This window comes from Chenopodium album, chromosome 4, assembly GCF_948465745.1.
Source record: "Chenopodium album chromosome 4, dcCheAlbu1.1, whole genome shotgun sequence".
Taxonomy (NCBI): Eukaryota; Viridiplantae; Streptophyta; class Magnoliopsida; order Caryophyllales; family Amaranthaceae; genus Chenopodium; species Chenopodium album.
In genome coordinates, this window is record NC_137837.1 from 70060919 (window position 1) to 70085362 (window position 24444).

The following is a 24444-nucleotide window of genomic DNA, read 5'->3' on the forward strand; positions in this document are numbered from 1 at the left end:
ATAACTAGCTAGATTGGTTGGTCAGTTGAAAGAATCTTAAATACCGATCTTTCTTTGATTTTCTCGTAGTAAAGAATGCTTATATAGTTATATATAGCGCTGCTGAGTGAGGTTGGGTGTTCATCACACACGCTTAAGGTTGGTGCATGTCTCTCATGTGTTATACATGTATGTCACACATACCAGCCTTATAAGACGCGCTTGTTGTGATTGCTCCGAAAGAAGCCATAAACATGGTGCTCCAACTACATTATACTACATCCGTTACATATTATTTGCAACGATTAGACATTTTTCCTCTCTACTTTATATCAAATCGTTGCAAATAATGTGTAATGGAGGTAGTACTTCGTAATCTACCATCAGATAATATATTGTTCCCCAACATGAGGTATCATCATCACTAACAACCAAGGGATGAAGTCTTAATTTGAACTGAGATCATACACACTTCATCGTAAATTATGTATCCTCTTGCATCCTATGCCCCTTTGATACCAAGTTATCAACTCATCATTAGTGGATCCGAAGTTGAAACTGAATTTTCTAGGGTTAAAGATACAATTTTATTGCTATATGTTTTCATAAGTTAAGCGAGATGACACATATAATGAAACACTAAGGGCTCGCTCCTTAATTAATACGAGTATACTATGGGCCTGTTCACATTTACTGAGCTGAGCTGAACTGAACTGAACTGAACCGATTGGAGCTGAACTGAACTGAATTGATCGGAGCGGAACTGAACTGAACTGAATTGAGCTGAAATGAATATTTTATAAGTGAAAGAAATTAGGAGCTGAACTGAACTGAACTGATTGAAGCTGAACTGAACTGAAATTAAGTAAATGTGAACAGACCCTATGTCATAAAAAAGGTAAAAAGAAAGGCATGAACCAAAGATTTTCTTCCAAAGACAAGAAATTTCTTGGCTGCTTGGATAGTACCACTCTCATTCGTATTGACTGGGGTGACTTATACAAGTCTTCTTGACAAAGTCGTGGTTAAAACCTTAACTACATACATTGAGTGGTTAGAAAATTCAATGCAACTACATCGATCTAGGCAGCTGTCTAGTACTTAATCAATAATATATAGATTTATAATTTTCAGTCTTTTGCATACAACTCTTTAGTTTAGTCCTTCTCAAAATCACTTAATAAGTTAGCTCCATAATACATCATTTTGTTATTCCATTAAAACTTTTGTGTTACATATTATTCATTGATCATGTCGAAGGTGACAACCGGGATTCCGATCCCCCAGCAGCCCTATGCTCCTCAGCCTCCGCCGCAGTATGGCCAGCATCAACGTACTAGCGGAAGTTTTTCTACTGGTCTTTGTGATTGTTGCTCTGATATGTCGTCATGTAAGTATTTAATCATGCAAGGCAATTAAGAGAGTTGGGTTTGAATCATATTTAACAATACTTACGTCTGTACATTATTATTTGTGTTATGCAGCATAAAAAAAAAAGTGATTCAAACGATAGTGTTAAGTTGTCTAGCTGTTTGAGCATCCAAAAAAAAAAACTCCGTTCTTTTTAAACTCGACCTATAGTTAACACGATTCTTTTATTATGTTTCTGATGCAAAAGTCCAGTCACTCACTCACTCATAGTCAATAAGTAAAGATTATGAAAAGTTGACATATTGAAATTATATATAAGGAAATTTAACAAAATTTCACCAAACTATTACATGTATTTGTTAACTATATAATCATAAAAGTTGCTCAAATTAGATTTTACAAATAATGTTTAAAAGCATGTCTACTTAAAAAAAGAGGAAGTATGATTTTTCTTTAAATAACATAATAGCCAAAAAATATAAAATTATCATTTTGATTAAATTTTGAGACGGGTACTTGAAATAGGATGGAAACCCGTGTGCAAACTTATCAACTATGGTCAGTGGCGGATCTTGGTCAAAATTATTAAGGGGTCGGGATTTGAATCTTTTATCTTTCACTAAAAATAATCACTATGTTCTAATATTTTATAAGTAAAATAAGGTTGTTTAATGTTCATTAACTAATTTATTTTAACAATTTATCGGGGGCCGGGCCCCTAATGGCCCCGGGGAAGGTCCCCCTCTGACTATGCTATCTATAGGCAGAAAATCAAAAACTTAGACCCAACTGTTAAAAATAAAAATAAAATAAAATAAATAAATGGCAAGAGCAAGTTGAATGCATATATATAAATTAAAAAATAAATTTGGTATTATAAACTAAAAAAAATTCGGATTATATTAAATTGAAAAAAATAAGTGTAGATAAAAAAAAAAATAGTTCAAATCAGATAAGTAAAATCCTGCTGAACTTAAGCAACGCCTTAGTCATATATGTTCATAAATCTCTAGCTTTCCCAGTGTATATGTCTTAGCTTGTGCACCATTTGATGTTATCTTTCTTTCTTTTGTTTGTAATTTCTAATTTTTGACAACATATGTGATGTTAGCTGATTTTGATACATAGTTATGAATTTGCCTTATTCAAAAAATCAGTTCAAAAACTATAGGTTGCCTGCTCAATTTTATCACCTAACACTCCTAATTCTACAGGTTGCCTAACGTGTTGGTGTCCTTGCATCACCTTTGGACGGATAGCAGAGATAGTTGACAGAGGCTCGACATGTAAGTGTACAATATTATATAATCCTAACCAAGACCTATGGCTAACTCTAGTACTCCCTCCATCGGGAATTAGTTAACACATTGAATTTGAACTAGTAATGTAACAACTAAATCCAGATTCCAGACAGATGAAATTAGTTATACTATGCAATCTTATACTTATCATGTTATGGTTATTATTAGTATCAAATATCAATGTATGTGACAATTTTTCTGATGGATGTACTGTGATGCAGCATGTTGTACGAGCGGAACCTTATACACTCTACTTTTATGCTTAACTGGGTGCCAATCGATATACTCGTGCACCTACCGCTCAAAGTTGAAGGCACAGCTTGGAATGCCAGATAACTGCTGTGCGGATCTCTGCTCCCACTGCTGCTGTGAGTATTGTGCCTTATGTCAAGAGTACCGTGAGCTTCAACACCGCGGCTACAATCTTGTACTTGGTAACCGGTCTTTCTTTCTCCTATATAACCGTCTTAATTTGTGCTTGTGTAGTCCATAATTATGAGGTTGTGGACAACGTGATACTCGATCAGGGAAGGGAGTTTGATTTAAGGTCAAAATACGATCTTGGGAATATGTTTGATGAATGATACTAATAGTATGTTTTTGTGTCATGGTTTTCTTTAAGACAAAATTGCAACATCCTTCTGTTGTACAAGTTTCTTCTGAACAATAGTACAAAGTAAATGCACTTATACAGTAGAAGGTTGAATGCGCGCTGATATATAATGTTAAGTTTATGAATTTGATGATTGAAAATAAATATTTGTGAACGTATTTAGGATGGCAAGGCAACATGGAAAGACAAAACCCTGGAATCGCGATGCCTCCACAAGTGCCTTCTGGAATGGCGCGGTACTAAGCATTTGCATTACCAGATTGAAAGGTCTAGGTGAAGTTGGGAGATTTCGTATGTATTACAGATTTATAGACATGTTTAATCATGCAATATGCTATAAGTAAGCAACTTTTTAGTATTATAGTAATGTATTCATGATTAAGGTGTATTATAACTTCATACACTATTCCAATGATGACATTGCTAAGAATTTTACAACTGCATGATTAATGATTTCTACTTGTTCCCATCACATTTATTTATTTATTTTTTGTTTTTTTTGAGAAAATCATCACATTAATTTATGTCCAAACATATATGTATTGTGCACGGGTTCGTTCGGATTTGAGCCATTCGTTTTCATACAAGTTTATGGCATTTTTGTAAGAAAATACAGGGTAAGAGAACAGAATTGATAACTTGTTATAGAGTGTTGAGCTTAGTACTCAAAAATATAAATTCATCATCACATAAATCAATAAACCAAATGCATGATCTTTAAATTTTATTTTCATTATAATTGAACAAAACTGAACAAAATAAAAGACCCTTGAATGTTTCTAATAAGGGAAGACAAATAGTTGAAGTTTAGAGAACATAACTTTGAGAAGTACGAAGTAGAAAACCCACAACAAGGCGATTGTGTTCATTTCCAGCATTTTTAATAGGATTTTGCTAACGAGCGCCCCGGGGCGTTAGATAAGGAATAATTATATTAGTTGAAATAGTATTAAGTTAGGAATGCATGACAAAATCACGCGTTGTTCGGTGTAATTAATGTCAGTTTTACTCTAATATTTTCACTTTTTTATTCTCTTTTCTAGCGCTCCGGGGGCGCTCATTAGAACTTTTGCCTTTTAAATATCATTGGAAGTAAAAAGGTGTTAAAACCGACCCAACCCAAAAAAAAAAATCCATTCATTTCGAACGGTAAAAGATTTGATTTGACATGAGAATTTCTAGATCCAAAACCCAATCAGTAACTGACCTAAGCTCAACCTGAATCCAGATATGAACTTAACTCAGCACCTATTTGATCTGCTTTGAACTCAATCCGAAACCAATTTGATCCCACTTGAACTCAAAGGACCCAAAATTGACTCGACAAATACCGATTCAATCTAATCTGTGTTTACCAAAACTAATATTAACTTGACCCAATTTTAATTTAGCCTAATTTTAACTCAACATTATTTCAAATTAGCCATAACTTTAACCCAACCCTTGATTTCAAACCAACCATAATATTAAACTCAACTTATCACCATTTGTGGTTATCGTCTATCAATCTGTCACTAGTTCATTACTTATTGTTTCACTAGGTATGACACGTCATAGTAAATTTGCTTGTAATGTGGCCTAAGATAAGAATGACATTAGAATTGATTAATTGAGAAAGCTAATACTACGTAATAATTAGTGACACGATATGAAAGGTGACACATGAATAACCTAATATCGACCCAATAATCAGGTAATAACTCAATAATTTTTTTAGTTTAAAAATGACCTTATTTGAATACTCAATTTTGGTCAACCTGACCAAAATTCAGCTTAACACAAAAATGATTTGAATCGGAATTGACCCAATACCAAATTAACCTTATCTTGATTAAACTAAACTTAATCGAACCAAAATCAACCGAATTGGAATCAACCCAACCGGGCTCAACCCAACTGAAAGTCATCCAATCCAAAATTAACCCAGCCAAAATTGTTTTGACCTGATCCAAATCTACCCGAACCGAATATGAAATAATCTAAAGTTGACCCAACCATGATTCGACAAACCTTGACCCAATCCAAAAGTGAGCTAAGAAGGGTTACAAGGGTAACCTTGACCTGAGCATACTCAACCCGAACACACATGATCCATCATGGGTCAATCCAAACTCTATCCGTTTCCAATAGTTAAAATTATTTATATTGAAAACTTTTCCATATCGTTGTAAGTGATTCATAATGCCAAAAATTATAACAAAACATAAATTTGACAATCTTAAAGATAAATTTGCCTATTTTTTCGATAATTAAATTAAACGACCCATTTTCTACTTCTACTTAGGAATTTTCAGTCACCAAGCTCAAGAGTACAAATATGAATTAACACTATAGAAAGAGATCTCATTACACAAATCACCAAGATAAGAGTAGAATATGATAGAGCCAACTAGACCTATATGAGCCCAACAAAATTAAAAAAATACCCCAATATAAAACTTTATGGTTTAAATTCATTCATATTATATCATCAACCAACCCTCACCAAAATCCAAAACCTTCCACGCCGTTCATCATACTCGTCAATCAACCGCCGTAAGCGATGGCAGAAGGCCAACACACCACCGACGTAATCACCGGAGACTCCGAATCGCCGCCGCAACACCAACAGAACAACCCCTTCTTCTTCTTGTCTCTTATTCCTAAGTTTTTGTTAAAACCCTTTGAAAATAAGGGTGATAAAAATGGGAAATCTGTGAACAAGGTTCATGGTGAAGAAAGTTCTGGAAGTAATTCTAAAACCCCAGATGTTGTTAGGTTTCCTGGGTCTAAACCTGAAGTTCCTCCATTGAAGGTTGAACGTGAAGATGCTCAAGAAGATACTAATCCCTTAATTCTTTGGCAGGTATTAATTTTTCTGTAGTTGTTGATTTATTTGTATTTAATCTATTTCTCATGTTATTTTTTGGTTGTTTGTTTAGGTTAATTTGTATTTTTGGGATTTGGGTTTTGTTTGTTTATGCAATTAGACTGAAATTGTGATCAAGGGTACTGTTGAATTTGCGTTTTGAGTAGAAACGATTAAATTTTTGATTTTAGGTTTGCAATTAGACAGAGGTAAGAATGTTCACTTTTTTGATGTGATGATAATTTCATGTGTAATTTGATTGGATTACATTGAAAATTAATGGTCAGCTGTGTAATTAATGAAAATGATTGTTGATTTTCTATTGGATATATATGGTTCAATTGGAGATGAAAATTCTTAGGTGATTTGTATTTTCGAGGATTGATTGCTTTGTTCAGTAGTTGAATTCACTAATAGTCGTGTTGATAGTGTAATTTGAATTTGTAACGTGACAACTAAATTCAAATGTGGAAGAAACTGAAAGGTTAATAATAAGAAGCTAATGTATCTTTTTCTTCATGGATATGCAAATTGAGTGGGTGCGAGCACGTGACAAAATGCTATCTAGTTTACTTGATAACAATCTTTGGGGTTACTCCAAATGTACGATGATTTGGAATTTGAAATCTATTTGCAATGGTTTTTAATGCATCATGTTAATTAAAATGTAGGATACTTTATACCAAGAAAACATGTTGAATATGGAGTATTTCGTAATATGTATTGGTGTTGAAGCTTGACAATGGACTGAAGTTTGTATGGTGTACATTATGGGAGCTGTCAATTAAATGAAGTCCACAATAGAAGCTGTAATCTAGACCATAAATATGTTGGTTTATGAATTACGATAATTGCTTGCCACGTAAACTTTCTTTTTGGGAAGTTTTTATGGAATCAACTGCAAGTGATCTATGTTCTAGAAAAGGAAGGTGGTGAGGTATGATGCTCACCTATTTTCTAGATGTCATGCGTCGTGACTTAAATGATGGGGATTAGTGTTCTATCACTCTAGTATATGCCCTTGGTTTTTAAGAATCTTTGTGCTCTTTTTATGCTTTGTTCTTTTCACTATATGTATAGTTTTCATAAAGTTATCACAAGTTATGTTAGTTGTGAATTTGGCTTACATGGGTAGCAGTATCTATACTATCCTGAAACTTAAATTGTCCAGGTGAAAAGAAAAGCATAAGTATTACGGACTTGACAGCTTTGTCTAATTCTGTATGGCAATATATTGTCTTCGGCAGTCTATCTATATAACTTTTGTGAGACAGACTAGAATGACTCTTAACATTTTCTTTAACGGTAATTTGTTATGATTAGTTTGTTCGAAACTGTCTCATCCCAGACCTGCTCATGAATCCTGATTGTTGGAATTTGCAATTTGGTTGTCTAATATTTAGTTCTAAGCTCTTTGGAAAATAAATGTTTATTAGTAGTTTGAGATCAAAGTTGATCCTTTGAATTCTTTGACAGATATATGCTCTTGGTGGATTCATCGTGTTGAAGTGGGCATGGGGAAAGTGGCAGGAAAGGAAGGCAAACAAGGGCTCATCTGGTGGAGATCAACCTCCAGCTTCAGATCAACCTCCGGCTTCAGCTCCTGCTCCAGCTGAGGATTAGTCTTTTTTTCTTTGTAATTTTGCATTATCAGTGTTCTATTAGTCTTTTGAATTTATAGTGATCTTTCTCAATTGTGAAGGCTTTCATTTTCGTTAAATGAAAAGATAAAGTTGCACTAGCGAAAGGGAGAGGAACAAATAAAGACTAACCCAATCCAAGAACAGATTCTCTAATAAGTTATAGGAAAAGGCAATTGACATTATTCTGGGTTTTAAAACGACCCTGCTTTTCAAAATAGATACTCCGTACTTGTAAATGTGTGATTCTCAAAATGCTGTCCACGTAAAATCGGGTAAAATCAATTCATTTTGGGCATTAAGAAGAACCACCAATGCCATTGGCATTTGTAATCCCTCTACTTTTCTTTTAATGACTATTCTCCTAGCACCTTCTTGACTTTCTTGTATTCAAAGAGTCTAAATATCGGTCTTAGGCAGATGACTAGCAATGGGATACTTGTCTGAATATTTAGTCGCTTGAGAGGGAACTGTGAATATCATCAACGGTTCTCTAACTAAATTGATCCCTGTAACTCGATCATAGCATTATGGAATTGGGAGTACTTGGGATGCGCGATCGTAGTTGTCTAGTACTCCGTATCTTATGCTTACGCGTTAAGCTTTTCTGGGTAATATAAAAGGCTAATGGTGTGTTCTTACAATTGACAAACATGTTGTCTTTCCAATGGAAGGTGTATTTTTGGGTTGGTTTTATGACTGAGTAGTGACTAGTGAGTACTCATTTGAAGAAGATTTTTAATCGCATTTTTTTTTTCCCTTTTTTTTTTTTTTTTTTTTTTTTTTTTCTATTTTTTTTTTTAAATTTTTTGTACAAATGGTCAATACTCTCCCTAAATAATAATCTGTATGTCACATCTCACATTTAATGGGTGTATGAGTGTATTCATGAAACCTGTTTTTAAAGATTTGTTTAGGATGCTTTTGTTAGATTTGCAACTCTTTTTAAGTAGAAAAGTGCTAATAATTGTCTCATTTCATTGGTTATTTTCATTTTATCTTCATTTTGTAAGGTGCAAAGAATCTTCTTTGTATAATTTAATCATTCTTTTCAGTAGGTACAAGTCATTGTCCATTATACACTGTATGAGGCTTGTAGGACTGCATACTTAATATCATTTTGATCACACATTATCTTCTAAGAAAACACACATTACTTAGCTTCAATCTGAAAAAATGGAATTGGGAGCAATACTATCTGTCGTTCAAACACTTTTTTCTGCACTCCAATGTTCAGAGCTGAAAGAGATTTGTTCCATCTTGGGATACAAATCTGAACTCGATGATCTCCAACGCACCATATCTACTATCAGAGCTGTGCTTCGTGATGCAGAGGCCAAGCAAGAGCTGTCTGATGAGGCACAGCTCTGGATTCAGGAGCTCAAGGATGCGGTGTATGATGCTGATGATCTGCTTGATGAGTTTGTCACTCTCGCTGAGCAGAAGCAACATCTCAAGGGAGGGGAAGTCTCCAAGAAGGCTCGCCTCTTCTTTTCTCGATTCAATCCTCTTGTTGTTGCTTACAATTTGTCTCGTGGGGTCAAGAAGGTCAGGAAGAAGTTGGATTCTGTTGCCAGCAATCACAGGCAGTTTGGTTTTTGTGTTGATCATCAGCCTATTAGGAAAAGAAGAGAGGAGACTTGTTCTTACGTGTATGCAGGTACTATTATTGGGAGAGAGAATGATGTCGAAAATATTGTGCATATGTTGCAAGGTAATGTCCAAGGGGCTGTATCATTTCTTACAATTGTGGGGATTGGGGGGCTGGGCAAAACAGCTCTTGCTCAGCTTGTTTTTAATGATGAAAGGATTGTAAACTCATTTCCGTTGAGGATGTGGACTTGTATCTCTGATCATGATCAGAAACAGTTGGATACAGCAGAAATTCTTGTTAAAATTCTGGCTTCTGCTACTGGTCAGAAGGATGAAGGATCCACCATGGATTGGGTGCAAAGCCAAGTTCGAGAAAAATTAGCTAGCAGTAAATTCTTACTTGTTTTAGATGATGTATGGACTGAGAATCGGAGCCACTGGCTTAAATTAGCAGAGTTTTTGATTGGAGGTCATAAAGGAAGTTGGATAGTGGTTACTACACGTTCACAGGAAACAGCAAGAATTATAGGAGATGGTCTAAAGTATGAGTTGCAAGGCTTGTCTGAAAAGAGTTCATGGTGTTTGTTTCAAAAGACGGCATTTGGATTAGAACAGCCAAACTCTAAAGATGACTTGATTGAAGTTGGGAGAGAAATTGTCAAAAGATGTGCCAGAGTCCCTCTTGCTATAAGAGTGGTTGGAAGTCTTTTGTATGGTCAAGACAAGAGTAAGTGGCTATCATTTATGGAGATTGGATTTGCTAATGTTAGAGAGAGCCATAATGATATCATGCCTATACTGAAGCTTAGTTACCATCATCTTGAATCTCCATTAAAGAGTTGCTTCAGCTATTGTGCATTGTTTCCCAAGGATTTCGAGATACAGAAGGAGATGATAATTAGCCTTTGGATGGCACAGGGCTACATTGTTCCATTAGATGAAGGTCAAAGCATGGAAGATGCCGCTGAGGAATATTTTTCAATTTTGTTGCGTAGATGTTTTTTCCAAGATATACAACAAGATGGACATGGTGAGATCACCTCATGTAAGATCCATGATCTTATGCACGATGTTGCTCAAAATGTAGCTAGCAAGGAGATCTGCAGATCAATTTCCACCACTAGCATTGTGGATAACAGAATTCGACATCTAACTCTTATAAGAAATAAATCTGCAAAATACTCTTTTATGAAGACCCGCATTCGTTCATGTCTTCAAGTTGGCTTCAGGCATTGTACCACGATGGATCAGTTTGCTTTGGGGGCCTTACTGGCAAATTGCTTGTGCTTAAGGGCATTGGACCTTAGTAATTCAAATATTACATGTCTGCCAGACTCAATAGGTGAGTTGCTACATTTAAGGTACTTAGATCTTTCACATAATGTTTTCTTGAATGTGCTTGCTAAGTCAATTGTGAAATTGCATAATTTGGAGACTTTAAAGCTAAAATGTTGCTATAGATTGAAAGAGTTGCCCAAAAATTTGAGCAAGCTGATCAAACTCAGGGTTCTGGATATAGAGGGTTGCTCTTATCTGACTTGTATGCCTAGGGGTATGGGTAAGCTGACAAATCTTCACACATTACCTCAGTTTGTGTTGGGTGAAGCAAGCTCAAGTTGGAAACAGTGGGCTGATCATCTAGAAGACCTGAAAGCTCTTGAGAAACTAAAAGGTTCTCTAATAATTAAGGTTTGGCTCCCTAAATATGGATCAAAAGCTATGGAAAGTAGTGGAAGCAAAGGCGGATACTTGAGGAGCAAGAAGCATCTCAATCATATAAACATTAGGTTTATGAGTAACCAGGAGGTTGATGGAACAACGGGTTACGAGGAAGTATTAATGGAAGAGCTACAACCACATCCTAATCTCATGGCATTAGAGGTTTCAGGATGCAAAGGTGTTAGAATGCCAGGTTGGATGACCTTTCTCCCTAATCTTGTCAGAATAGAACTTTCAGAGTGTGAGGAGTTGAAGAACATTTCTTGTTTGGGAAACTTGCGTCATTTAAAAGTCCTTGATCTTGAAAACCTGCTAAATTTGGACTGCATTGAAAATAGTACAGCATCAGTAGCTTGCTGTAATCCACCAGTTTCAGCATCAGTTGGGTTTTCAAGTGCAGAAGGCTTTTCATTCTTTCCCGCCCTTGAAAGACTTCGATTGTATGATTTGCCAAAGTTGAAAGGATGGTGGTTGGAAGTGGGAGCTGATCATCTTCTAGCTGGTAGCACCAGGCTGGTGCAATGTCCATTACTGAGTTTATCTCAATTGAAAACACTGGTAATACGCAGATGCCCTGGCTTGACGTCTTTCCCACTGTGTCCTATGGTGGAAGATTTAAATTTAATGGGTTTTAATGAAGGACTGCGAATAATAATGAGAGTGATAGATGCCCAAAGGGATAATGGAGAGCCAACTAGTACTCCCTCATTCCCTTATTATCATCCATCTTTGCAGTTTGATCCTGGAAATTTAAGCCATTGCATTCCCAGATTAAGGGTGATTAGAATAGACAATGTCGCATGGCTGAATTTATTACCAATGGGGGCTTTTATGGGTCTTACCTATTTGGACATTAACTGTGACAAAGAGGTTGAGAGTTTGGAAGAAGTTGAGGAGGTGATTCACAGTTGTTCATCTTCCCTGCAGTCCTTGTGTATTGAAAATTGTCCTAAATTGAAGAATATTTTTGGAGGATTAGAGCATCTCACTGCCTTGAAAAAGTTATATATATCCAGCACTCCTAATTTGAATATTTCAGATGTTAGAGAGGATGGTAGTGACACTGGCATGCCATGGTTTTCCCTTCCTCACAATCTTCGCTCCTTGCAAGTGAGGGATCTTCCACAGATGGTAACTTTGCCGGAGGGATTGCAGTATTTGACCGCCCTCCAAGCTCTTCAGATTTCCTGTTGCAAAGGTCTGGAGTCACTGCCGAATTGGATGCCCAAACTCACATCCCTTGTTCAACTTGATGTTCATAACTGTTCAGTATGCCTCAAAGAAAGATGCCAAGACCCAAGTGGGGAGGATTGGCCTAACATTCAACACATCCCCTGTGTTGTATTTCTTTAAGAAGGATATAATTTCATTAAGCCCTGTGCTTGCAGTATTGGCACGCTCCCTATCCTCAGCAGCGGGCAAGTGTAGCCTGTAGTGCAGGTGGATCTATTCATTTTAGTCATTGTTACTATTTCCTTAGCTTGTAATCCAATCTGCAAGAAGTATGATTTAAAGGAAAAAAAAAATGGAAACAATAAGAAGCTAGTTCTGTAGCATCTGTGTATGAATTGATATTTTTGTATATGTTTGGGTTTTTTTTTCCTGGTGTTCAGAGATGTGAATAAAACTGTAAGAAGTAAATTTTAAAAATGAATCTTCATCAGTATGTCATCATGATGTTTTACCTATCACCATAGGCAAAGTCAAATAGGAGTACTTTTTTTTTAGCATGTTCATGTATTTCAAATATCATGAAAGATAATTAATTTGAGAGGTTACAATATATACTATATACCTTAATTTTTTACTTGTTTAACTTGTACCTTGGTTATTTTAGTATCTAATGTCATGTATAAAGTTGCTAAAACATTTTAAATTTAGTCAAATGGGGTTTTCTACAGTCTTTTGCTGTGTTTAGAAATGTATAAATTTTACACAACTTAAAGTCGGCTACATTTTAAGATCTGTTTTGTTTTAGTATTTATGAAGCATTCATTAATAGCAAGTTAGCAAGTTGCTTGGTTTTCAAATTCAAGTTGAATTTTACTAAATTAAGATAAGGAGATTAAAAAATAATGCAAGTTGTAGATAGTTTGGGGTTTTCATTGAGTAATCTTCCTGATGATTAAAGATTAATCTTCATATGGGGAATTAACCTATTGTTTATATAACATTGAGCTGTATTTAGACTGGGATCTTCTCTTGATATCTTCATACTTAATGGTCAAAGTAAAATGTGCTAGTTACCCAAAAAATCGCTTTCTTCATGCCTTCATAGTGTATGAATTTCCCTTCTGTCTTATTTTTTTTTTTTTTTGATTGGGAAGTTCTTATCATATTGTATTGAATTATAACATTTTGCACTTTGGCTAATCACATCTTAAATTTCATTTTCCTTTAAAGTGGAATTGTGAGCTTTGGCCTTCGAGCTGTGTTGTTCAAGCATATATTTGATGATTTTGATTGAAACTAGTTGCTTCAAATTGCTTTCTTTTCCCTAGTTTTCACCTCTCACTGTCAGTGTTGACCCAGCAGAGTTCTTTATCTGCTAGTGTTCTTTAGATCTCATGTGTAATTCAGTGCATGAATTCTTGATTAGGTTGCTGAACAAGTGTTCATAGCTTTGATCTCTCTGATATTTTGTTGCAGATTCTCCGATTAATAGTGATAATGAGTTCTCTTACAACATTTCTGATATGGGTTTTCTTGGTTTGGTTTGCCTGTTCTGTTCCTAGATTTGAGGCATGTGATCATAACGATTTTGTCGCGCCGAAGCAACTATTCAGTAATTACACAAATGAGAAATTAATTTTAGCTTGGGCTGACACCCTTAATTGCTGTAAGTGGGATGGTGTAACCTGTAAAACTGACAATAATGCACCAGCTGCAGGTAGAGTGAGTAAGTTGATTTTGCGGAATAAGGGTCTTAGAGGAGCAATATCGCACTCCATTGGTCAATTGGACGGGCTGGAGGTTCTTGATCTTTCTGGAAATCACCTAGAAGGTGAATTGCCTATCGAGTTTTCCTATTTGCAGCATCTGGTTTTTCTTGATATTAGTCAGAACAAGCTCTCAGGATCACCTCTGGTGGCATTTTCTGGTTTGAGAAATATACAATCACTAAACATTTCCAGCAATCTTTTCAATGGACCAGCTCTTGATTTTGGGATCCTCTTCGATAACATGGTTGTGTTTAATGTTAGCAATAATTTGTTTACCGAACAAATTAATCCCCATATTTGCAGTTCAAGCAAAATCAGGGTAATTGACATATCAATGAATTATTTTACTGGCGTGCTTGACAGCTTGGAGAACTGCACATCGCTTCAGCAGTTGCATGCTGATTACAACTTACTAAATGGTGATCTTCCGAGCTTTATCTATACCATAACTTCATTGGAACAGCTCTCAATCTCTGCTAATAATTTATCTGGCAAGGTAAGTGAGGCAGTTGGTCAGCTCTCTAACCTTAGAACCTTAATGATTTCAAACAACCGTTTTTCAGGCCCTTTTCCTGATGTTCTGCATAACCTTACAAAACTGGAGCAATTAGTTGCACATTCAAATTCTTTCACTGGGTTATTGCCTGCAAGCTTGTCTCAATGCTCCATGCTTCAGGTGCTTGATCTGAAAAACAATTCTTTCGAAGGCAATATTAACCTTGATTTCACTGGACTAACAAATCTCAATGAGCTTCATCTTGCATCAAATAATCTCAATGGTACCATACCAACATTACTTTCAAGCTGTAATAAGCTGAAAATATTAGGACTTTCTAAGAACGAGTTAACTGGTGAACTACCTTGTGGTTTCAGAAATCTTTCATCTCTTGCAATCCTTTCTTTGTCAAACATCAGCTTGGTGAACTTGTCAGGAGCTTTAAACACCCTGCAACTTTGCAATAATCTTTCGATTCTTATTCTTTCGAGGAACTTTCATGGTGAAGAAATTCCAACAAATTTGTCTGGATTTGATAACTTGAAGGTTATGGCACTTGGAAATTCAGCTCTGCATGGTGAGATTCCTACTTGGTTGCTGAATTGTGGAAAGTTAGAAGTGCTTGATTTGTCATGGAACCGCTTAAGTGGCAATTTGCCATTATGGATTGAAAAACTGGAGCATTTGTTTTACCTGGATTTATCAAATAATTCTCTCTCAGGCGAAATTCCGAAGACCTTGATGCAGCTAAAAAGCTTGATCTCTTCAAGTGACATCTCATCCAATCCTTTTACATTCAACACTATTCCATTATATGTAAAAAGGGACCATAGTCCTAGCGGGTTGCAGTACAATAAAATTTCTGGTTTTCCACCATCCATATATTTGAGCAACAACAGGTTTAATGGTACTATACCGTTAGTGATCGGAAGGTTAAAACAACTCCATGTGTTAGATTTGAGCGGGAATGACATCACCGGAAATATCCCTGATACACTATCAGGTTTGCAGAGCCTTGAAGTATTGGATTTGTCCTTCAATGATTTGCATGGATCAATACCTTCATCACTTAATAGTCTCACATTTCTTTCGAAATTTAGTGTGGCACATAATCATTTACAGGGGGAAATACCTGTAAGTGTGCAGTTTCAAAGTTTTCCGAACTCAAGTTTTGAGGACAATTTAGGTCTATGTGGATCAACTCAAGCTCCTCCGTGCACCATTACAGACAATGTAAGTGGTGGCCAAGATGTTTCTTCTGGATCGAACAATAAATTTTGTCTAAGTTGCATCTTTTGGATGTTAAGCACAGCAGGTACTTATATCTGCTTGCTTTTATGTAGCACTTAGCAGTTGCTTTATGTATTACTCTAATTTTGAGTTGTGATATCTAGAAGCTCTTAAAGGCAGAGCATAGTACTATTTATATGACATTGTTGCAGTGTATTGAGTAATGTTTTGAATTTGAAGCTTTAACAATTGCAGGAAACCATGAATTGCTTGGCCGTAACCATAATCTAATGATTGATAGCCAACTATCCCTGTGAACGACAAACATGCATAGGTTAACTTACAAGCTTGTATTATTGTTAAACAAGTTACAAGTAGAGGTTTTTTTTTCCTCTCAAACAAATATTACATTTTGAGTTTACCTAATATACATAAGAATTCTAGAGTAATTAATAACACTGCCTGACTACAAAAAACAAGAGTTAGTTCTCACTAATACCTCCTTCAGTTATGGGTGTCAAAACTTAGAATTATAATCCCTGCCATATAACATGCAACGCTTCATTATATCTCAATGAAACATACAGAATCACTGCTCTTGTAATGGTTTCTTCCTCGTTGCAAAACTCTTGCTACAACCAATCTTTCACTTCTATTCATATTTTTAGCGGCTACATTCTGCAATCAAATCCCAGCCTTCTTTCTTCCCTGTATGCAAGCCCAATCTTCCATTTCTGAGACTGAAATGTCTTCCAAGAACGGAGAGTATCGCTGTATGACTGATGGAACCTGCATCAAATTCAGCAAACCAGAAGTTGTAACTTTTAAAGATCTCCAAAATGCTCTTTTACAACTGGTTTGTAGCCATTCACAGGAAAACTGCACTGAAATCATTTAAATAATTACAAACAAATCAATTATCAAATTTTTCTCAAGTAATTATTACTTGCTGGCTGCTGCCATTAACTCTTAAATTATAATGGCTATAATTTAACTGGCAGTGGGCCATGTTTGTAATTAGAAGCATTTTTAACATAGTTATTTAACTTTTGTTTAACCTTTACACTTTGTTTGGATAGAAAGAAATGGAAGGAAAAGAAGAGAAGAGAAGAGAAGAGAAAGGAGGGGGGGGGGGACAAATTCTCTTGTTTGGGTAAAGGACTGGGGGAAGGAGAGGGAGGGGTCCATTTTCCCTCTCTCTTTAATAAGCATAATCCCTCCAAATTTGGAGAGATTTGGAGGGAAAATGGAGCTCACCTCCCCTCTCCCTTTCTTTTCCCTTCCATTCCTCCTTTTTCCCTCCCCTTCCATTCCTTCCTTCTTTGCTATCCTAACAAAGCGTTAATGAGAGGTAAACTTGGCCTTTTTGTTATAGACTACTAAGACTAGGTTAGCTGCTGTAAATATTATAATTTGATTGTAAGATTAACAAGAAAGCTTGAGTCTTTTTAATTGAAACTAGCAAAAGGTTACAAAGATAAATATAACTTTAGGCTATAACTCTCAATGGTAGCTTGAGGCTACTAATCTCACATTCAAAATATCACTCAATTTCTGCCTAACTTCCTACTGCTACCCTATTCTCTTATATACTCAAGCACTACCATAATCCTAACATTAATGTATTTTGGCCCCATTATATTGGAGTATCTCAGGTCTTCTATTTCATGTTGCCTCCTCTCCTAGTGGAATGTTAATTGCATTTGTCTCCTAGTGAATAGCTGTCCCCTTCTTTTCTGAGTCAACAAATTGTCTCTCATTGTTGGTTCATCACACTTTTACAAAAACACAAAACCTTGATCTTAACCAGTACTTCACTACTGATATCGTTCTTTATGTGTTTAGTAGACCTTTTATTTTCCCTGCTAAACATTGCAGATTTGACCATCTGGCACAACACTGGGTCACAATTTTAATACTGCTATAGTCTCAAGGACAAAGATATGTGGAGTAACAGATATCTAGCAGCATCTTCTTCTAGTCTACCACAAATTAAACCAAAGATGGGAAAGGAAAAACAATAAACTCCATTTATGTTCTCCGCAGTAAGTTCAAAAGGCTTGAGATTGGTAAGTTGGTAAGTTACCTGTTCATGTATTATACCAGAGAGACCAACAGTTGCTCCTACTGTAGCATGTGAAACAATCTCATCTGCCAATGCCAGCAGTGGATTTAACAATATATTTGCAATGACTATGTCATATTTATACGTGTCTATTTGATCTACAGGCAATCCCTTAGCACAGAGATCTTCATGCACCTTTTCATCCACCAAAGAAGCACTGTCTTCTGAGGGAACTAGACACAACTTCAATTGCTCAGGTTCTATATTGTTCAGTTCAGCATTCTGACGAGCAGCTGTTATTGCTTGAGGGTCAATATCAACTCCTACTGACAAAGTACCCCCCAACTGCAATCAACAACAGAAAGACATTGTTCAGAGCTATAGACATTATGAATCAACAAAATCAATATCAACAATAAGTCGATCATACATTTACAATTTCTACACTAATAATTTTAAGAATATCACTCAGCACTAGCCCTTCCCAAAAATTCAATGTCAAGCTTGTTTGTAAGCAAGATACTGAGAGACAATCTACAAGTAGCTCAAGATAAGAGTCAAATAGAAGGTCCATTTTTTTAATGCCCTTTCCCTCTCTAATTACTATGCTCTTCTCTCGGATCAAGTATTCGTCTTCTCTTTTAAAATTGTGTAAATGCAGTTTCTTGTGAGAATGGATTAACTCCTATGCATTAAGACGTATTTCAGTGAAGATTACCCTACAATAGTTTTTGAAAGTTTTGAACAAAGGAATAAGATCTTCAACTACATAGACCATTTAGCAGCAAGAAAGGGGGAAATGAATGTTAAAAGGACAACACTACCCTTACTAAGGATGAGGAGAGAGATGGGAGTGGGGTCATTAAAGGGAAATTTGAAAGTCCATAATTTTTGTCATAATATACCTACCAAAAAAGGAAATGGTGAAATTATTATACTCCCTCCGTGTTTTTTTAAGTGTTACAGTTTGACCGGCACATAGTTTTAGGCAATTTAATTGACTTAAATAAAATAAGAGGTAAGTGGGGTAATTGGAGTATTAAAAAATTGTAAAAGAAAGATAGTGGAGTTAATAGTTTATTGAAAAGTAATAAATGTGAGAGGAGGGATAAAATAATAATAAAAAAAAAAAAGTAGTAGTGGATTTGGGTGGGGATCATGAATGGAGAGAGATATAATATTTTAATGTAGCTTTTTGCCAAAAATGGAAGTGTAACACTTATTAAAACACGGCCGGATTTGGTAAGTGTAACACCTAAAAAAACACGGAGTGAGTAACATTTTTAATAAAGGAATACGGCTCAATTATATTGAAATGGAGTATATCTTTTTACAGAATGAAGATAGAGGTCCTATACAAACGGGTTTCAAACAATAAATTTTTTCTCTTGAGTCGATGCTTTATACCTTCAGTGCCGCAATGGAGAGAATTCCAGACCCTGTGCCGTAGTCCAGGAAGTGTTCACCTCCTTTTATAGTTTGGTGTAGCAACAGTAGACACATCTTGGTTGTAGCATGCTCTCCAGTTCCAAAAGCTAAACCAGGATTTACAATTATATTTGTTGCTCGGGCATCCTGCATCAAGGAAGATAACTTCCAATAAAGATAAATGACAGCAGAACTAAGCACTATATCCTTATAAGCTTCTAAATTTATCTATATAGAATATATGTGGGAAGAAAAGCTGGCAGATGACAAGTGACAACTATTTTATTTGTTTATTTTGAGAAAGGCAGAGAAGCCTTTAGTAATTGACCATCTGATTACAAAAACAAGGCCACTTTAATTTTAAAAACCAAGCAAACAGCTGATTATTTCCAATAAGAAAACAAAGACAACAATGAACATACTGGAGCAGTTTTCCACTCGGGCACAATCCAGAGGCCCTTGGTTATTTCCAATGGATCAAATGATTCCTGCATAAAACGTAATGAAGATCTACATCAGGAACTAAGAAAAACTATTCACAAAGGAAAGGAAAAATCAAACAAATCAGCAAAACAGCATTTAGCACTTCTCTCAGGTCAATCTACTAATCATATTTCACATATGCAGACATGCAGGCTGTAGCAATCAAAATCCTGAATGGATTCTAGGTGCTTCAAATATTTTTAGGGAGAAGTTTTTCTTTTCTGAAATGAATATTGTCAGAATCTAGTTCAAAGACTATATGCATTTCTCATTTCCACGCGAATTGATACATTTGATTTAACAATCTTTTACCAAAAAGATGTTTCTAGGAATGCCATGTCTAATTCCCTTGCTATTTGATTTCACGCCTATTCAGGATTCCATTTTAGTTAAAAGAATCATCACTTTCAAGTGATCTTTTTACAAAGAAATTGACATTACTTTGAATAATAACAAATGTCAATTTCTTTGTAAAAAGATCACTTGAAAGTGATGATTCTGAACAAACACTAAACAGAAAGTCAACAACTTATACGAAGTATAACATTGTATAGGTATAAGCTGTATAACCATTAGAATCTTGATGCACTGGGAAAATAATGTGGTGCAGTATGGTATTACCATTGAGATCTCACTGTCAAATTCACTGTCATAATAATTAATAAAAGAGTACATAAATAATTTCTGACAAAATGAAAACATGATACGATAGGAACAGCGGAATATAAAAATTTAAAATGCAGTGGACAAGGAAGTGAGCATTTTAACCTGAGTTCTTTTTATCCAGTCATAGGGATCATATTTTAGGAGTTCAAAGTCTGGCATTTCTATGCCAATGGAATCAGCAGCATATGATATGGATGAAGTCACATCTCCACATCCACTGAATATTGAACAAATGCTGACCTGCATGGAAGTTTGTAGCAAGGCATCAAATCGGAAATTTCAATATCCCGTCATCTTTGAGTGACATCCATAGCAAAGTGTATCTTAGAATTGGAAATATAAGCAACAGACCAAGTAAATCTGGTAAGGGGGTAGTAAGAGTAGTGAATAGATAACATCACCAGTTCACCATCATCAATGCATTTGCTTTTTATATCATATGGGTGCTTGCATGTCTATAGCAAATGAGGAAAACTTCCCTTCAATTGAGCATCAATTTAGCAACATACGACTGATATGAGAGTAAGGCATGACCGCATGATTGTATCAAAAATCAAAAAATAAAAAAATTCAAACATTTACCTGGACGATCCACAAGGAAACTTATTCTTGATAAAATCTGGAAGTTTCCTCCAAACAAGATAATCAGACGGTATAAAGCTAGAAACTGACTTTGGTTCTTGTCTTGTTTTTCAGGTCAAAGTCAGAGCCAGAGCCATTAACAAGTTTAAAGTTTTCCTTCTCTTATCAAAATCAATTTGTAATCAATATTCAACTGAAAATATTAGTTTAGCTCTTCCATACTTCAATGGAACCATTCACTACAATGCTATCAGCACTTAAACAATGTGTAAGGAATAGCGTAAATCAATTATGAGACTAATGTGTAACAACATTATGTATATAGGGTATCATAGTTCATAGTGGAACCACAATGAAAATAGTCAAAGGAAAGCATGGTGAATGAGACATAAGGAAAAATAATTACTCATGTCAAGGTTTATATTCAATTTACCTCATCGGAGTCCTCGTAGTCATCATGCTCATCCATACTGACAGAATTTGCACCGAAGCTCATAAGAGCTTCCGTAAATGAGTCCTAAATATCAACAACAAAAGGTTCAACAACTTTTTGAAAAATATAACCGACCATCTCTGGGCAACTTTTGCATTAATACATAACACTCATCTATCCAACTTGTAAAATTTTACTAAATTTGTTCCCGATTTGCTACAATTCTACTATTGAGACTAGATAGTTCTCCAACAGGATCCTACAAGTAAAACCACCCAGTAGCCAAATCCACACACCCCATCATAGAAATGGTTAAACCACTCAAAACTAGCTACCCTCAAGTCAGCTTCTGTTTGTATAATTGAATATTATTCTAATACTCAATATACTTTTACTTTGTAATTTTGTATATATCCATACCAATCATGTCTAAGTAATCCAAAATCAATACCCAAAACCAGGCATATAATTCTCCCAAAAGAGAATTCCCCTTTTTCAAATAATTTTATAACAATCAATTGTTATGTTGAATTCATCCTTTTAACTTATCAATCATTACATACACAGTTACACATACTAAACACAAATTTATCATACAAACTGAAGATAATTCGTGCAGCATATTCCCAAAATAATCATTCAGTGGCGCAAAATTCGACATTGAAGTATCTTTCTTTGGTAATAGATGGACTGATTTTCAGACAAAATTCACCAATTCATTCCTCAATAAACCACAATTCCAACGGTTTAGACCACAATTAACGCATAAATATATCAAACAAGCTTAACAACAAAATCCCAAGTGACAATCTTTCAGTGATACGGACTAAATTCTTCAGAAATAATTCTCCTCCAACATTTAGTCATTTACCAATCAAAACCCATATAAATTCAAATGTTGTCTCAACTTCTAATGGAACCCCACTTTCTAAAATGTAAATTAATGCATAAAGCAACTTACAACGACATCTTTACGGCATTTTATGAGGACAGAATGATAAAGGGGTGCACTGGAATCCTTGGAGGTCGTTGGAGAAGAAGAGAGAGAAGCAGCAGCAGAGAAAGAACAGGGCCGCCATTGATGATTGAGGTTGAGCTTCGTGGATGAAGAGGTGTGTTCAGAGAAGTGGGAAGGTAAGGGACGATGAAGAAGACGGTGTGAGCGTCTTGGAAATTGTAGGCGCACTGTGCAGGAAAGGTGTTTGAAGAAATGACTAAGTGAAGCTGCCGCCATTTTCTGTATTTTCTTTGGTCTGCTAAAGCTCTTCAACAGTTCAAATCCCCTTAGCCTTAATCTTTTATACCATGACTTAATTTTTTCACCTCTATAAATATTATTATAATACGTATAAATGTATAATATATCATTAGATTAGTTATAATGTTTACTTTCATAATATAATTTTGTTACAATTTTTACTAATAGACAATTAAAATATTAAGGGTCAAAGTTGCGTCTCGACAAATGTGCCGGTCAAATTGATGCAAATTAAATAAAATAAACCGAGAAAGTACAATATTGTGAAAGCGTTAATCGATCCACCATATCATAGAAACGGGAGAGAAGATTTAATTGTCTTAACACGCGAGTTATCCCCCATTCTCGCATTTCATCATTCTTATTTTGACATAAAAGGGTATATTGTTAACAACTGGTTTCAAGGGTAAAACATTAGCAGTTTTAAAGGTAAAGCCATAACTGTTTTAGTGATTTTACCTTTAAATTAATTTTTTAATCATAATACAATTTACTTGTAATTATATTCAACCACCAAATTTCTTTGTTTTCTGCTTCCTATGTTTTTAAATACTTGCTCAATTTCTCCATATGCGGAGTTTTAATATAGAAGTAGTGCAGTAGGTAGAAGAATGAAAAATTGTACAAAAAAAAAAAAAAAAGTATTTGAGAGAATTGGTGGAGAGAGAATCAGAAATTAATAAAATACTTCATCTGTCCCATAAAATAGTTCCTTTTTGTGTTTTTTACGGCATTTAAGAAATACTTCTTCTGTCCCATAATATATTTCTTGTTTGTTTTTTTTCACGGTATTATTCAAAAAGGACCGAAACTGAAAAATAGATATTTAAAAATTGAGAGAGTATACCATAAAAATAATTTATGTTGAACAAACATTATTTAGGAAATACACTTTAATAACCCTAATTGTTGCCGATTTACTTTTAATAATCCCAACTATTACTGATTTACTTCTAATAATCCCAAATGAGGTTTATTTTTTAATAATCCTAACAATGACCTAACTTTGCCTCCAATAGACCTAAAAATCGATTACCTGTTGAAATGGTAAACTTTTTTTTTTTTAAATGTCACATGTCAGCACATGATTGGCCTAATAGTATAAAAAATAAAATTTTTTAAAAAAGAACCTTATCCCAGTCAACCCCACCATGAAAATTTCAGCCACCCACAGCCAACCGAAAACCACCGGCCACCTCCCTAGCCCCCCGAAAATGGCCGGAACAATTATGGGTTTTAATTTACGGTGGTTGTTGTGCAAATTAGTGCGAATTGAGGCTGAAACTGTTGCGAATTTGGTGCGAACTGGGGTCTCAATTGCAAACACAATGAAATCATTAGTAGGGGTTGCAGCTATCGCTGGAATCGCTTGTGGCTGCCGTTGCTTAGGTTGCGCCATTGCAGTGGCGGCTGCTGCTATAGTTGCCCCATTGTGGTGGCTGCCGCTGCTTTGGTTGCCCCCATAACGGTGGTTGCTGTTGTTTTCGAGGAAGGATGGGTGGTTTGGGGGTGGGTTTAGGCCGGTTAGGGTGTTTTTGGGGTTGGGATGGGACGATCGATTGTTTCCGACGAGATTGGGGTTGGGCGTGGCGTTTTGCGGTGGTTGGAAGGGAGGAGGTGGTGGCTGTTAGGGTTTTTAGTTTTATTTTACTTTTTTACTCCTTCCATTTTTAAATACATGCTCTACTTTCTTTTTCCGGCCGTTTTTAAATACTACCTACATTTTTATTTAGTTGACATGTTTTGACTTTAGCATTATTCACACACCTTCCTTTGACCGTGTTTTGTGCTTTATAC

The 24444-nt window shown here is 35.5% G+C and overlaps 5 protein-coding genes across 5 annotated transcripts; 4 read left to right on the top strand and 1 right to left on the bottom strand.

Moving 5' to 3' along the window:
• Window positions 1–1061: 1061 nt before the first annotated feature.
• Window positions 1062–3707, top strand: LOC145627180 (protein PLANT CADMIUM RESISTANCE 2-like). Its single transcript, XM_081679573.1, has 4 exons — window positions 1062–1369; window positions 2565–2636; window positions 2873–3085; window positions 3428–3707. The coding sequence occupies exons 1-4, from the start codon at window positions 1231–1233 to the stop codon at window positions 3505–3507; spliced, it is 504 nt and encodes a 167-aa protein (XP_081535699.1). The 5' UTR covers window positions 1062–1230; the 3' UTR covers window positions 3508–3707.
• Window positions 3708–5631: 1924 nt separating this feature from the next.
• On the top strand, window positions 5632–7859 carry LOC145629256 (uncharacterized). The gene is made up of 2 exons (XM_081681801.1): window positions 5632–6109; window positions 7589–7859. Exons 1-2 carry the CDS (start codon window positions 5807–5809, stop codon window positions 7733–7735), a joined length of 450 nt encoding a protein of 149 aa, XP_081537927.1. The 5' UTR covers window positions 5632–5806; the 3' UTR covers window positions 7736–7859.
• A 128-nt stretch (window positions 7860–7987) lies between these two features.
• Window positions 7988–12671, top strand: LOC145629255 (disease resistance protein RGA2-like). The gene has a single exon (XM_081681800.1). The coding sequence runs from the start codon at window positions 8929–8931 to the stop codon at window positions 12415–12417; it is 3489 nt and encodes a 1162-aa protein (XP_081537926.1). The 5' UTR covers window positions 7988–8928; the 3' UTR covers window positions 12418–12671.
• A 278-nt stretch (window positions 12672–12949) lies between these two features.
• On the top strand, window positions 12950–15913 carry LOC145628080 (uncharacterized). The gene is made up of 2 exons (XM_081680406.1): window positions 12950–12964; window positions 13714–15913. The coding sequence occupies exons 1-2, from the start codon at window positions 12950–12952 to the stop codon at window positions 15850–15852; spliced, it is 2154 nt and encodes a 717-aa protein (XP_081536532.1). The 3' UTR covers window positions 15853–15913.
• A 150-nt stretch (window positions 15914–16063) lies between these two features.
• On the bottom strand, window positions 16064–22673 carry LOC145627181 (uncharacterized). Its single transcript, XM_081679574.1, has 7 exons — window positions 22351–22673; window positions 21390–21473; window positions 20477–20614; window positions 19648–19713; window positions 19205–19372; window positions 17819–18142; window positions 16064–16521 (listed from the first exon to the last, which is right to left on the bottom strand). Exons 1-7 carry the CDS (start codon window positions 22621–22623, stop codon window positions 16417–16419), a joined length of 1158 nt encoding a protein of 385 aa, XP_081535700.1. The 5' UTR covers window positions 22624–22673; the 3' UTR covers window positions 16064–16416.
• Between the last annotated feature and the right edge of the window lie 1771 nt (window positions 22674–24444).